General features: G+C 44.4%; 2 protein-coding genes across 4 annotated transcripts in view; both read right to left on the reverse strand.

Annotated features, from left to right (window-relative positions):
- LOC125944182 (uncharacterized) overlaps window positions 1-5,667 on the reverse strand; it is a 67,533-nt gene extending 61,866 nt beyond the window's left edge. Inside the window, exon 1 of the mRNA XM_049664496.1 lies at window positions 5,432-5,667. Coding sequence (XP_049520453.1) covers window positions 5,432-5,657 — 226 coding nt within the window. The 5' untranslated portion in view covers window positions 5,658-5,667. The remainder of the gene's footprint in view (window positions 1-5,431) is intronic.
- A 2,520-nt stretch (window positions 5,668-8,187) lies between these two features.
- LOC119444217 (uncharacterized) overlaps window positions 8,188-14,737 on the reverse strand; it is a 68,963-nt gene continuing 62,413 nt past the window's right edge. For all 3 annotated transcript variants that reach the window (XM_049663212.1, XM_049663211.1, XM_049663210.1), the window contains one exon: window positions 8,188-8,415. In XM_049663212.1, the coding sequence (XP_049519169.1) occupies window positions 8,275-8,415 (141 nt within the window). In that variant the 3' untranslated portion in view covers window positions 8,188-8,274. The remainder of the gene's footprint in view (window positions 8,416-14,737) is intronic.

Here is a 14,737-nt window from a genome sequence, read left to right on the forward strand (position 1 = left end):
AAACAACAGCGTTACAGAATGTTTAGATGTCTACTCAGGAGTACCGCAAGGCTCGGTTCTAGCACCCATCTTATTCCTTCTTTACATCAATGATATATAATTTTGCATTCAATCACACATACTAATGCGTCTTTTTGCAGAAGACTGTGTAGTGTACACAACTGTAAACAATCCGGATGACCAAATTAAACTTCAAAATTCCCTAACAAACATACAAGCGTGGAGCTCGAAATGGGGCACGAAGCTGAACGCCAATAAAAGCAAATGTATTAAAGTCGCCAATAAAAAAGAAGCCTATAACTTCACATACAAATTGGACACAACTGAAATTGCTATTAACGATGAGGTCTAACATTTAGGAGTCACACTGAGTAATTTAAGCTAGGAACCACACACTAGTTGAATTTGTGAGCGAGCCCTTAGAAAATTGCTTTTCTTTAAAAGATGACTGCGTGACGCACCATCATCAGTTAACCTAAATGCCTACAAAACTCCAGTAATACCAGTATTACAATAAGCAGACATAATATAGGGCATATTTCAAAAATACTTAACTGAGTAAATCAATAATATCCAGAAATTAGCAGCACGCTTCATCTACTCGTACTACTCCCGATACAGTAGCCCAACTAGCCTAGTAAAAAGAGCAAATCTTGAACTACTAAGAAACCATAGAAGAATTTCTAAACTTAAATTTATATACCTTCTCTACCACGGGCATTATCAAATTCATTGTCCCCGCTACTTACAAACCCTTTTAACCCTTTATTGACGAGTGTTGCCTACAGGCAACATACCAGAAAAAAAATCTTCTCACCTAGTTTCAGCATTAAAGGGACACTAAAGAGAAACCGGAAGTTGAGCTTAAATGGTAGATTATCCTTTCACGATCACAGCCATACCATTCTTACTGCGAACAGATGTTTAATAAGCGAGAAAATAGCGAAAGACTGAAGGATAGGTGCTGACGCCCCTTCGAAATTCTCGCACTACACGTTCGTGACGTCGGAGATTACAAATGCAGGCCGGTCGCGATTGGTCGAGAGCGATTTATCACTGTTAATAAAACGCAAAATGAAATACGCCTTAAACGTACATAAACAGCATTTGCCAACTTTTTAAACCGTTTCAAGCGAGGAATTACAAGTTTAGCACAAAATTAAATAAATAAGAAAAAAAAATGGCATAGCGATACATGCGGCCGTGATAGTTTCGTAGTTTCGTTTTTGGTCAATGCATCGTCGGCCGCGCCTGTTCCGCTCTACGGTGTTTGGTTGTGTGTTGCGTGGCTCCAAGAACGTTGACTTCGCGGGAAACAGCCAGAAAATGCCTCGTGTGTGTAGTGTTGAGGGCTGTATAAATGGCCCAAGGCGCTTGTTCAGGGGCAGTGGCAGTGTTGACTCGATTGTGTCCTTTCATGTGGTGTCGCGCGGAGAGCCCCGGCTCCCCGGCGTTCGCAATGGCTCAGTGCTCTGCCGATGATAAAACGGCAAAAGAGCCAGAGAAACCCATGGTGTGCTCTCTGCATTTCTCGCCCTTGGATTATGTGTATAATCTTGCCCTCGGAAAGTATCTTGGCGTGCCCCAGAGGCCAGTTCTTTCTCGAGCAGCTGTTCCCTCAATGCGGCCTTCATCAATACCCCTACCGGTGCCCCTGCAGCAGCAAACTGGCGGCTCAGTGAGTGCTGAATGTCATTAAATAAAGCTACGAAATAACCATATCGAGTACGTGCGCAACTTTCTACGCTTGTTTTGTCGGGAACATCGTCGCCTGGCGGACCGCACGCTTCGCCTTCCATCGACGAAAACGAAGCTCTGCTTTCCACCGGCACGGCCGGCGGCTCACCGCCATCGCACGCGGAAACACCTACCGCTCGAGCACGGAGGATAATTTCGCGCTCCGTTTCACTGAATATCGCTGAAATGCAGTCATGCTTCCCTGGCAAGCTCTTCGTTGCAAGGTTCAGCGGCAGCAACGGTATCCATCGTGGCGAACGCAAACGCAGCGACCATGCATGCAGCCATGATGCATCCAGCGCCTTGGCCGTTTACGCAGGCAGTGACGTATCATAGCGCATTCTGATTCGCTGAGAGCAATGCAATCTGTGACGACACTACTTCAGCGCCAAATCTGGGGTGAGAGAAATTGAGGAAGAAATATTTGGTCTTTGTTTACGAATTTCTCCGCTAATAACTCATATTTTTGCACACAACAAAAACTGCATGCATTCCTGAAGGTCCCTCTTTTATTCCAGCTGAACTTCCTGTTTCTCTTTAGTGTCCCTTTAAGTACTAAGTTCCTGGCTAAATATCTTCGGCCAACACCGAATGACAGGCAGGAAGCATCATATATTGGTTTATAGCAGGAACACTGGATGAGGAAGAAGTTTGGCACGTGACTCACTGTCTTTTGAAAACGAGGTCAGAGGAGAAAAGCCGATGCAAGGAATCTAGTTGCAGTGGTGTCACACATGTGATGTAAAGCAAATGAAATGTACATGAATGGTTCACATATGATGAGAGCTGTCTGTACAAATTGAAAACGAAGTCTTAGGTGCCTTGGGGTGAAGCCCACTTCCAATTTATCGCCTGGGGTTTTACCCCTATTGCTAAAAAGGTTGTACAATATATTTTTTTTCTTTTTGTTAATTATGCCTATTCTTGATGTGTTTTGCACATTTAGATAGAAAATAATTATTTTTGTTGGCTATGTATATGTCTAAGAACTAACAGAACGACTGTTCCTAACCTAACCTAACCACTAACCACAGAACTAACAGAACTAACCACTGTAAAACCATCCGCCTACCATTTAGTAGAGTAAACTCTAATAAATATTCGTTATTCCCGCAGGCCATAGTTTATTGGAACAAATTACAGGGCACTGTAGTGAATTGCACGACACTTGACTCATTTGTGAAAAACATAGAGACAATGACATTTTCGGACATGTAGTAGTTCACATTCCCGACCAGCTGAGTTTTTTTTTTCAATTTTTTCTATCTCGTTTCTTTGTAGCATACTACTTCTACAGTGTTCGCGTTTCTACAATGACTGTATTTGTCTTTATTTGTTTTTATGCTTTGTACTGTTTCCATACTCAGTGATGTACCCACTCATGCCCGGAAAGGGCCTGCAGTATCTGAAAAAAAAATTACCTTTGTTTTCTGCAAAATAATCTTCAACCCCACTGTTACACTTACACGGTTAAGGTCCTCAATCATTTGTTGTAATTCGTCCTCATTGTGGTTGAATAGGACAATGCCATCTGCAAACTGAAGGTTGCCGAGATATTCGCCGTTGATCCTCACTCCTAAGCCTTCCCAATCTAAGAGCTTGAATACTTTTTCTAAGCATGCAGTGAATAACATTGGAGAGATTGTGTCTCCTTGCCGGATCCCGTTCTTGATAGGTAACTTTCTACTTTTCTTGTGGAGAACCAAGGTCCAAGGGTGCTGTGGAATCCTTGTAGATATTTATCAAGTTATTCACGTATGCCCTCCGTGCTCCTTGATTACGCAATGCCTCTATGACTGCTAATATCTCTACTGAATCAAATGCATTTTCATAATCTATGAAAGTCATAAAAATATTTATTATAAGAAGCCAACAAACAATGACATGAAAGACAACACAGGGGAAATTACTTGCACTTACTAATTCAATTATAGAAATGATAAATTCATGGAAATGAAAATGGATCAAAAAAACAACTGGCCGCAGGTGGGGAACGATCCCACGTCTTCGCATTACGCGGGCGACGCTCTTACCATTGAGCTACCGCGGCGCCATTTCCCCATCCACTTACTGGTTAGTTAGTTATATATGGTTTTATGGCGCAAAAGCAACTAAGGCTATGATGCGCAGTGCACGAGATGAAATTATACAATTTGTGTTTTTACGACTAGAACTAACATTGGGAGTGTTAGCCAGCGCCACCACTCACTGTGAGTGGTGGCGTTGGCTAACTGGTATTTATGGTGGCGCTGGCTAACTGGTATTTATGTTTTTACAACTAGAACTAAACCTTGGTTGTTAGTCAGCGCTATTATTTGTGTCCTTGTCTTTGTCCGGTCGTTTAGCGCTGTTTTCCGCTCCTAAAGACAGCTTCGTTAAATACCATGAACCTTTGTTCCAACTTACTATAAAACAATGTTGCTTGCTGTTATTGTTAGTTTAGGCATCTGAGCAGCTGGCCACTATCAGATCGATTTATCACGGCGGAACCCGTGCGGGTGCCTAATCCATGCATGGGCCCTATGGAGAGCTTTTCCTACAATTAAAATAACTCTATGGTTCTGGTGCATAAATCAAAGACGTCATCAACACCGCACGACAAATCCGTCAAGTTTTATCCGATGCGGTGAAAGGCATCATGAACACAACCTCAATATATCGAAGAAAGTTTAACTGGCTGAGTATTATGACTGCCAGTGACGATTAATGGAGTTTTATGGTGCAAGTTGGAATCAGCTAGCGCAGGACAGGAGTAATTGGAGATTGCAGGAAGAGGCCTTCGTCCAGCAGTGCACATAAATATAAGCTGATGATGATGGTGATGATGATGATGGCGCAAGGGCCAGGGAAGACCAAAAAGCGCCAAATAATGGTATAATGTAGTCGATGGTGTGGTTAATGTCGATGGGTATATGTGACGCGGCTGGATAGTGGCCTAAAAAACATTCGCCCTAAAATGCATACCGTGTACAATGATATCATGACTGCAGCTGTGGCGTGGAAGCTGTTAGCTTTGATTTGGTGCAGCTTAAATTTGCGAAAGTATCCTTCTAATTAAAGAGAAAAAAAAAGCGGTAACGACGCATGTGGCGTGCTAATGGTGGCTGTTTCTTTCGGCACTGTGCACAACCGTTGATGTACATATACACTGCGATGCATGCAGGAGCACAACGTGCCGTATACAAAAGGTAACGAGAACTGCCCTTTCTACCACAGTACTTATTCCGCCCCATTGATGAGAGCCGAACTCGGTACACACAATATTAAGTAGCAAAATACTGTTTACACGGTGGGCACAAGGCCAGGAGTCAGCAGAGCTTGCGGGTAATAAACTATTCAAACAGCGTGTTGCGAAGATTCACGAACGCAACGCTGCCAGAAACGCGAAAAGGAGCCGTCTCTGGTAGATAGGCTCACGAAAAAGAGCGCTAACGAAAGACTTGTGCAAGCAACAGTAGTTGCAGGGACACATGACTACAACACATGCCTTGTCAGCACGCACGTCGAAGTGGTGGGCAAAAAGATCCACAAGCGGGATAAACAGCGCGATACGTTGGTGCACTGACACCCCGGCCACACCAATCAGGCTTTCCTCTATTTTGAAGGTGTTCGCTCGGCCTGTATCGGGCACCAAGGGAGCCGAGGCTGCCAAAAAGAGGCAAAAAAGGGGCGGACTGTTCACAGCCGAGCTCACCGATGACGACGCAGGGGTCCCGGCGCGAGTCGTCCAGGTGAGGCCTGGAGGCGTCGCCGGCGTCGTCGGCCGAGCCCGCGCTGAAGGACACCTTGAATTTTGCGCAGAACGCCGGCAGCCGGCCGCTGTTGAGCTCTGTCAGCGCGTGGGCCAATATGTCCATCGCGAGTCCCTTGGCACGGCCAGGCATCCGCGAGCGCAGCGCGCTGGCCAACACAAGCGCCATCCCGGCCTCTTTTGGCGCGAACGGACATGCTGGGCCGGTGCGCCCGTCTCCTGGGCAACCGAGCTTCAGTGAAATGCCCGATGCAATTGTCTCGTCGCTTATGCGCCACCGGCACTCTGGAACGGATCTGCGGGGCAGTGTTGCCGCGGTTGATATAGTCCGGATTTGGCACTTGCCCACTGAGGTGGATAGGCAATGATGACAGTTATGATGATCCTGATGGGTACGTAGTTGGTACGGGCCCACTGCGAGGCATAACCCATGAATTGGGCGGTGCGTGTAAATGAACTTTTCAACTGATTTCTGTGAACGTTGTCCCTTCCTTCATTTATATGTCTGTTGAATGATGACCATGGAATAAGAAAAGAGTGTTTCATGGGTTGTTTGTCGATAGCGCTCAGTATTTTTATGGTGCAATAAAAAAAACTGTAAGATTTAAATGACAGAAAAACGTTGAGTAATCGCGAGGATTGCGTAATACAGGGATAATCGCTATAAACTTAAGTAGAAAGCGCGGTTAATAAAAACAAGAACTTCATCAGAAGAGCAAGATTTATAGTAATATTTCAACTTATTCCACAACAGCACATGTCGCCCTCGCTTTTAATTTTGAGCTCTACGACGTCATGCACGTAACGAAGGCGATATAATGGTCCCATTCAGACCACCGTCATAGTCACCTTCGTTTACTTGATCCCGAGCTTCGTTTCAGGATCCATGCAACGTGGATCCGGAAAGGATCCACGTTGATGTCGCTGGTGTCGTTGCGCGCGGTACCTTTCGTACTTTGCGTGCAAAGAGTTAAGCGCGACAAAAATAATTCATAACATCGCACATGGCGAACCGCTGAATGGGATGTTTTAAGATGCAATAACAGCTTTGCCATCGAAAGGCACGCCCATTATTCCACATATGCAGTGGCCCAATAAGTTAATTCGTATGGATTCGCACCCAGTGGCCCACGTTGCCCAATTGTACATATATTCAGTGGCACATGCCCAGTCGCAAATATCCAGTGGCTCAAGTTGTCTGTGAAGGCACCACCCAGTGTGCACAGCCAGTGACCCAAGTAGTTGTGTAATCAGCAAGACATCAGCAACCAGCACGCGAGAATTATATATATATGTATATATATATATATATTGCCAAAGGAGGCACAGAAAGCTCCGCATCAAAAGCTCATATGATCTCGCGTATAGTAGTAAATTTTCTCGACCAGAACCATCGGCGGCTTTGGAATCCCTCCTGCCTATTGCGCATGTATGCGGTCATTGTTTACAACTAGTTTAGATGAGTCTTCAAAATGCAAGTGTCCTTTCGAAAAAAATTTCCCCTTTCCATTCCTCTCTATAGGCAAAAGAGCCAGCCTGTGATAAATAACATACTTCTATCAATCAATTCCAAAGATACTCTTAGCGACTTGCTGCTATGTGGGCGACAGAACATCTCCTGCATTGACCACACGCAAAAAGTATGAGTGCCCTCCTGTCACATCAGGGTTTATTCGGAACCATTTCTTCTTCTTTCTGGAGTTTTACGTGCCAAAACCAGTTCTGATTATGAGGCACGCCGTAGTGGAGGGTTCCGGATTAATTTTGACCACCTGGGGTTCCTTAACGTGTACAATGCAAGCACATGGGCGTTTTTGCATTTCGCATCTATCGAAATGCGGCCGCCGCGGCCGGGATTCGATCCCGCAATCTCATGCTCAGCAGCGCAACGCCTTAGCTGACTGAGCCACCGAGCTCGGCACCGGCTTCGGTAGGTGGCCAGGTCAAGGCCACTGGAGGCAATCGTGGGCCAGGTTGATTTGCCTCGACGAAATGGTCAAATTTCACGGCTCAGTTGTGTTTCGGAATCATTTGCACGAAGAACCTCACGAGACTCGAACCCCCGCCCTACCATCGACCTTACTCTCTTTAGCGCCAATACTTCGAGACAGCGGCATACATATTTTTCCTCTGTGTGAAAGCCTGAAAATAACGTGAAATCCACGTTATAACCCAATTACCGTATGCAACTTATGCATATTAGGCACATCAACATTACGCAACTTTGTCATGTATATAGACAGTCCCTCATAAATCGCAGGGTAATACTGGGCCTCTTCGATTATCCGTTCCTGACAGTCCCGGACTGCCCGAGGCGGTGCTTTCAGCCAATGAGCGTTGCGTATGCAGCATTTCGGACAGTCCGCGACTGTCAGGGACGGTTAACCGAAGAGGCCCACTGTCCTCGCTCAACACCATTAAAACCTTAAAACTGGTGACCTTAAAACCTTAACCATTACAACCGGTTAAACCTTAAACCTTAACCATTAAAACTTCACCTTAGCCTAACCTTAACCATTAAACCTTAACCATTAAAACTGGTTAAACCTTAAAACCTTAACCATTAAAACTGGTTACCTTAAAACCTTAACCATTAAAACTGATTATTTTGGTACAAAATGGATGCACCGTGATTTACACCGAAGCCTTGTAAAGTAACCTTGTAATCAAGTAACCTTGTAAAGCAAAAGAAGGAGGGAGCCAAGTTTATTTCCACAAAGAAAAGAAAAGATGCCAGAACGGCACCATGAGCCCGGAGGCCGAAACGGCAGACATGGAGCTCGGCTTCACTCGAGGATTTTCCTGATCTGGGCGCTGAAGAGCTCGACGTTCTTAGTGATGACCCGCACCTGGTTCTCGAATGCCGCGAACGCTGTTTGCATGGCCTCCAGCACCTGGCGACCTGTTTCTTCCACCCATGCTGATACCTGCGAAGATGAACAGTAAAACAGCATTGGATTACTGCATTATTTATGTATGTGGACAACGAAGCCAACAATTTTCTTTCGAAGCGTTCGGCTCGCTGGCTGAATGGACTGTTGTTGGCAGTTGGTTGTTGGTAGCGCAGACTGCAAAGGGTCGTTATTCGTAGGTATATTTCGTCGAGCAGCCATGACCAGTGGAGTCCTGGAATGAGGAAACCACCCACTCGTCCTCAAGATCAACGATCTCGATGGTCTAAATAAATCGTTCTTTTCCTCTCTCTCTTGTAGGTGTATTTATTGAGTTCAAATAAAGTGCTTTAAAAACATAAGTTGCGAGGTAAGGGTACTGAAAGTTGGGCGAGTTGGTATCTATTCATCTTGTAACTGCAGCGCGCACACGAGAAACGAGGACAAATAGGTTTCTCGTGTGCGCGCTGCAGTTACAAGATGCGAGGTAAGGCTTGCCGTCCCCGTTGAATATTGTCACTGAGCCTACAGTAACACATACGTATACATACCTTTGTATCTTGTGTGCCCCTGCACATACGTTGTCTCTTAAGGCGAAGAATTCTTGGGCTCGTCCTCGATACTTTACGGTAGGTCGCTACGTTCCTGTCCCACACTGTTTGAGACTTCTTTAAGAGACATATTTAGCAAAGCGTCTACGGCCCATTCAGCTCATACAAGAGTCTGATGGCGGGACCAACCATCGGTGCCCGAGTAGAACAGCCCGATGCTCTAGCCATTGGGCCAACGTCGCTCGCACACTTGCTCTCGTGTCATCTCGAGCTAGCTCCTTCGAACACCTGGTGGGGTGCGGGACGTCGCGCGGCACGCGCCATAAACTCGGCAATGAAACGTGCGAGTTATAGTTAATCTACTTTAGCGTGTTTCACGTCAGATATTAATAAGACGCTATGTTAGACTGCACCGCTTTTGCGGCCGGTCTAGGTCGTAACGAAACAACACGCATCGTTTCTTGGTCGGAGAAAAAAAGATCTGCCTCATGCCGGCTTCGTGCGGCTGTGCGTTTGTCTATTTGGTAGCTGTTCGAAGAACCTCGAATGGTGCTGCATAGCCGGATACCAGCAAAATGCTTCGCATACCATCGATTCTCACAGAGACTGGGATCTGCATTTTTTTCACGTATGAAGTGCAACACCTACCATTAGCCAAGCTGAAAGAAACTGACACAATATGGCACAGTATACTCGGGTGAGACCGACGGCAATCGGTAGTCACCTGTAAGTGGCAAGCTGTTGATGTCTGTGTTGCTTCCTGCTAATCGGGAGCAGCGTGTACCGCATGCTGATTCGAGCTGACGCAATGACCTGGCCATTGCAAAGCTAGGCAGTGGTACAGCTTTTGATGTCGCTAGTGTCGTTGCGCGCGGTACCTTTCGTACTTTGCGTGCCAAGAGTTAAGCGCGACAAAAATAATTCATAACATCGCACATGGCGAACCGCTGAATGGAATGTTTTAAGATGCTATAACAGCTTTGCCATCGAAAGGCACGCCCATTATTCCAAATTAAAAAAATAATAATTATTCCTCCCTCCCCCCTAATTAGCCAGATATTAAGTACTAAACAACCTTCGTGGAGGTCGAAAGAAGACTGATGCGCGAACACCGTAGGTCTCGTAATTCTATAGGGTACCAGTTTTTTGCAGCAGCTTGACTAAAGATAACTAAAGCAGCTTGTATACCAGATCGAGGAGACAGTATGGTTGAAACAATCGCAGCCCTTTATACGCATTGCTTCACGATTTGAAGAGTACCAAATAGCTGGAAGATTGCCAATATTATACTATTCTAAGAATTGAGACGTTAAACAATTGAATAATTATAGGCCAATTAGCTTGCTTTCAGTATTGTACAAAATTTTGTTACAAGGTAATTTTCAATACAATCAGGTCCATATGCTTCACTTCAATCAACCAAGAGAACAGGCTGGCTTCAGGAAGGCACATTCTACAATGAATCACATCGATGTCATAAATCAGGTAACTGAGAAATCTGTGGAGTACAATCAGTGATTGCGTGACATCAAAGGTTATGAAGAGACATTTCATTCAGTATATATACCAGCAGTCCTAGAGCCATTGCGTAACCAAGGAGTACAGGAGACATATGTGAATATCTTGGGAAATATTTACAAAGATTCCACAGCTACCTTGGTTCTGCACAAGAAAAGTAGAAAATGACCAATCAAGTAAGATGTCATGCAAGGAGACACAATTTCTCCAATGCTATTCACTGCATGCACAGAAGTAGTATTCAAGCTATAAGATTGGGACTGCTTAGGAGTGAGGATATTGCTTATTACATTGTCCTGTTCAGCAACACTGGGGATGAATTGCAACAAATGCTTGTGGGCTTTAACAGAGAAAGCGTTAAAGTAGGGTTGAAGATTATTATGCTGAAGACAGAGGTAATGTTTATTAGCCTGGAAAGGAAACAAATTAATTTTCGCCAGTCAGCCTCTAGAATTTGTGCAGGAGTACATTTAGCTAGGTCAATTATCCACAGGGGACCCAAATCATGAGAAGGAAATTTACAGAAGAATAAAAATGGGTTGGAGTGCATAGAGCAGGCGTTACCATATCCTGACTAGGAGTTTACCATGGTCATTGGAAAGTGTACAGTCATGGAATTCTACCGGTGCAAACATAAGCGGCATAAACTTGGAGGTTAATAAAAAACTCGAGAGAAGTTAAGGACCGCACAAAGAGCGATGGAACGAAAAATGTTAGGCCTAAGGTTAAAAGACAGTAAGAGAGCGGTTTGGATAACAAAGCAAACGGCGATAGCCGATATTTCAGTTGACATTAAGAGAAAAAATGGAGCTGGGCAGGGTCATGTAAAGCGTTTGGCCGATAACCGGTGGACCATTATATTTATAGAATGCGTGCCAAGGAAAGAGAAGAGCAGTCGAGGATGGTAGACAATTAGGTGGGGTGATAAAATTAGCAAATTTGCAGGCGCAAATTGGAATTCGGCAGCGAAAGACAGGGGTAATTGCAGATCGCTGGGAGCGGCTTTCGCCCTGCAGTTGACGTAAAAATACGCTGAAGATGACAATAATGATGATATCTAAACATATCCCGCGTTGTGAGAGACATTTTGTTTCACTTTAATTCATCTAAATGGCTGAAAATTGCTGTTGGATCACTGATTACCCCAAATGAAACATTTGTTTTTGTCTAAAGAACGCCCCAAAACTGCTCTAGCAGACAAGGTAAGCTAGCATTCCTTGTCAGGACACCCCAAGGTACTTTTCGGAGAATAAGCTGTCGCAGCTTTGGTCCTGGTTCGTCATTGCAGTAAGCAGTACGCATCAGATAAGCGTGCAATTACATAAGAAAGAACGTAGTTAGATGGTAAGGAGAGGTCATCACAAGAATGCCATACAGTCTACGTCAGAAACTCGCGGTGATTCTAAGCACGAATGCCTGACGGTTAAATATTCTGCACAGGAAACAAAAAAAAAAAAACACATATAACATCTCCTTCATACCCCGGTGGGTGGTTTTGTTTTGTTTTCTCGTTTGTTGCGCTTGTTTTCATTTTATAAAAGCATGCGGGGGCATGAACTGCTTTAATTACAAGTGACGCATGACGTGCAGTATTCACAAGGTTTAGCTTATTACTTTCTCTCGCTTTGAAAAATGTGCCAAATGGCGTGATAACTTTTCCTGTCATTGTCAAGATACAGTGACACGAACTCGCCAGTAATCGCACTCAAGATGTGCCGATGAAACATTTTTGAGAGCAGCTGTCTTCTATAGATGAAATCAAAAACCGAATTCACAAATGTTCGTTTTTTCCTAAAAGTTATTGCTATTATTCATTGGATGACCGCGGTTGCTGCTGTGTTCGTCATACGATCGGTCCACATCTCTCTGGAATGTACTTGTTTTACGAGTATCATCCTAGGCTGAAATGAAAGGGTTCTTCTTATGCAGACAGTACTTATAATTAATAATTATGCAACATTACAACCGATGTCGGTACACGTTTTGTATGCAGCACGAAGTCAAGAATCCATCTTTGTTAAGCTTAACAGCTCTCAATTTCCGCACTAATCACATGCTCCCCACCAACTAAACAGTAAAAAGCGTTTATTACCAGAAAAAATGTTCTAAAATTATCATAGCGCTCAGTTGTTGCACGTTGAGGAGACAACTAAATGTGTTTTCCCGTGGAGTTATTACGTGCAGATTTGATGGCGTCTTGTTTTTAAGAACCAAATATTACTCGGGCAATTTTAGGTAAACCTGCATCAGTTTTCTGAGAGCATTTGCCATTCATGCAGTGGTTTATGCAAGGCCTATTTTCTTTCTCTTCATTTACAAGAATAGAAACGCGGCGCTTATGCATGCGAACTGGAAAGAATGATACCGCTATACATTGTTCTGACCGTAGATGTTTGACCGCTACACCAAGTTAAATATCGCACTACAGTTATTTCAGAAACCTGCATATAGTAAATATGGAGCTAAATATATACAATCAGGTTTCTTCATGGCAGGTAGTCGAATAGCTAATTTTAAGTAAGCAGTTAAGCGCCCTTGAGAGTGCACTGTCTGTTTAATTTGAACTTTCTTTCCTTCGTCCGCTCTTGAGCAGACATCTTGTAAACTGAACATAGTTTTACTCGATAAATAACGAAGGGCGTGCGAAGAAACCTTCACGATTTCTTGAATTTACTTAATGTCAGAACACGCATCGAAACCACGCTGTCACAAAGTGATGACTACCTTCAGAACATGGTGGCAGAAAATATTTCACCGAGCTGTCCGCATCAGTGTCACTGCGAAAAACTGGCCAACGAATTTGGCCCCTCCAAGGCAAATGACCTACCTATTTGATGAAGCTATCGGATTTCCGGCACATCCGATCTGATTTAAATTTATTGAAAATTGGCGAGCCATGAGCAAGCTGTCAGTTACTTCGCTCGAGCGAGACACACTTTGCAGGTAAAAATTGCACCCGCTTGTATTTTTCTTTCGTCACTTTCGTATTCCAGTGAAGTTCACTCTCAAGGGTCAAGCGTCTTGCTGTAGCCTCTCCATGCACGTATTTTTGTCCCTTTTGTTCCTTGAAGGAAATCTTCCTGGCACCTAGCACCGTTACTTCGTGCCAACGCAATACAATGACAGCGACGCAGGGGAGAAACGTGTTTCCTGTCACGCACACTGCTGTACTCCGGGAACAGAATATTTGCATCCTCCATTATCTTCGTCGCCCAGCTTTGCTAAATGCTTACATGTTTCTGTGCCTTGAACGTTCCGCCGAAAAACGTGCAATGTTGCCCTTTTGATTGCTTGATCAAAAAGTATTTTTATGCTATGAGCGAGCTCAAATGAAATGTTGTCACATTGTAGTGACTGAAAAACCGACCACTGTCATGAATGCGAGGTAATAATTTTACTCCTTATAAGGGCGATATTGGGCCCGAAAGGAGCATCACCACTGAAATTACAACGATAGCGTTGAGCACGGTCGCTGGTCATTCAAATATGAGCTGACGGGTCAACGTTCAACTGTACATATAAATGTCATCGCTGGTGCTCGCTTAAGTTCGAGAGTCTATCGTACAATACTATTCGCTTGGCACGCGTTATCTGATTAGACAAGGCTCTTTTGCTATAGAATCGGCGACGCCATTTAAATACATTTCGGACACGTATCGCTCGTCTTTCGCAGGGTGATGATTGTATAACAGCGGTAACCATGTGAAAAACGGCAACCGGCCAAAAGGAAAACAATCTACGTTTGAGAACATTTTATCAAATGCATGCTGCATAACTGGCCACGAGTCCAGCAACAGGGTAGACTTATGACGGCTATGGGTGTCTTGAGGGGGCAATACTACACATTTTGAAACATGTAGAGCAGAAGACTTGAAAAAAAAAATGCGGTGCATTCGGACTCATTTGATGGCGATCCTTCAAGGAGCTTCAAAGGTAAAGATGGGCTGCCACAAGCACAACTAGGCTGCTCAGTACAGGCAGGATGGCTGCCATGTAGCGATGCGCAGGTCCAGCTCCACAAGTCACCAGGGAAAGAGATGCTTCCAAGAAATAATAGCGCGAAGGCTTGAATGACCGCGTTCAGTGAGAGTGCGTTTATGCCGGTAGGTACTCTACAGGCGCAGAAATATCGGTTACACTTTTGTGCGGGAAGTGAAAGCCCACTGTGGAAGAAAAATAAGCTGGAGGCATCAGTAGATAGTATAGCCTAAATGTACTCAAAAAAGTTTACGGACCAAGGGATCTGACAAAAAGCTGAATATCTCCGCAGCCTCAAAACGCAGCCTGGT

This window comes from Dermacentor silvarum, chromosome 3 (assembly GCF_013339745.2).
Source record: "Dermacentor silvarum isolate Dsil-2018 chromosome 3, BIME_Dsil_1.4, whole genome shotgun sequence".
Classification (NCBI taxonomy): Eukaryota; Metazoa; Arthropoda; class Arachnida; order Ixodida; family Ixodidae; genus Dermacentor; species Dermacentor silvarum.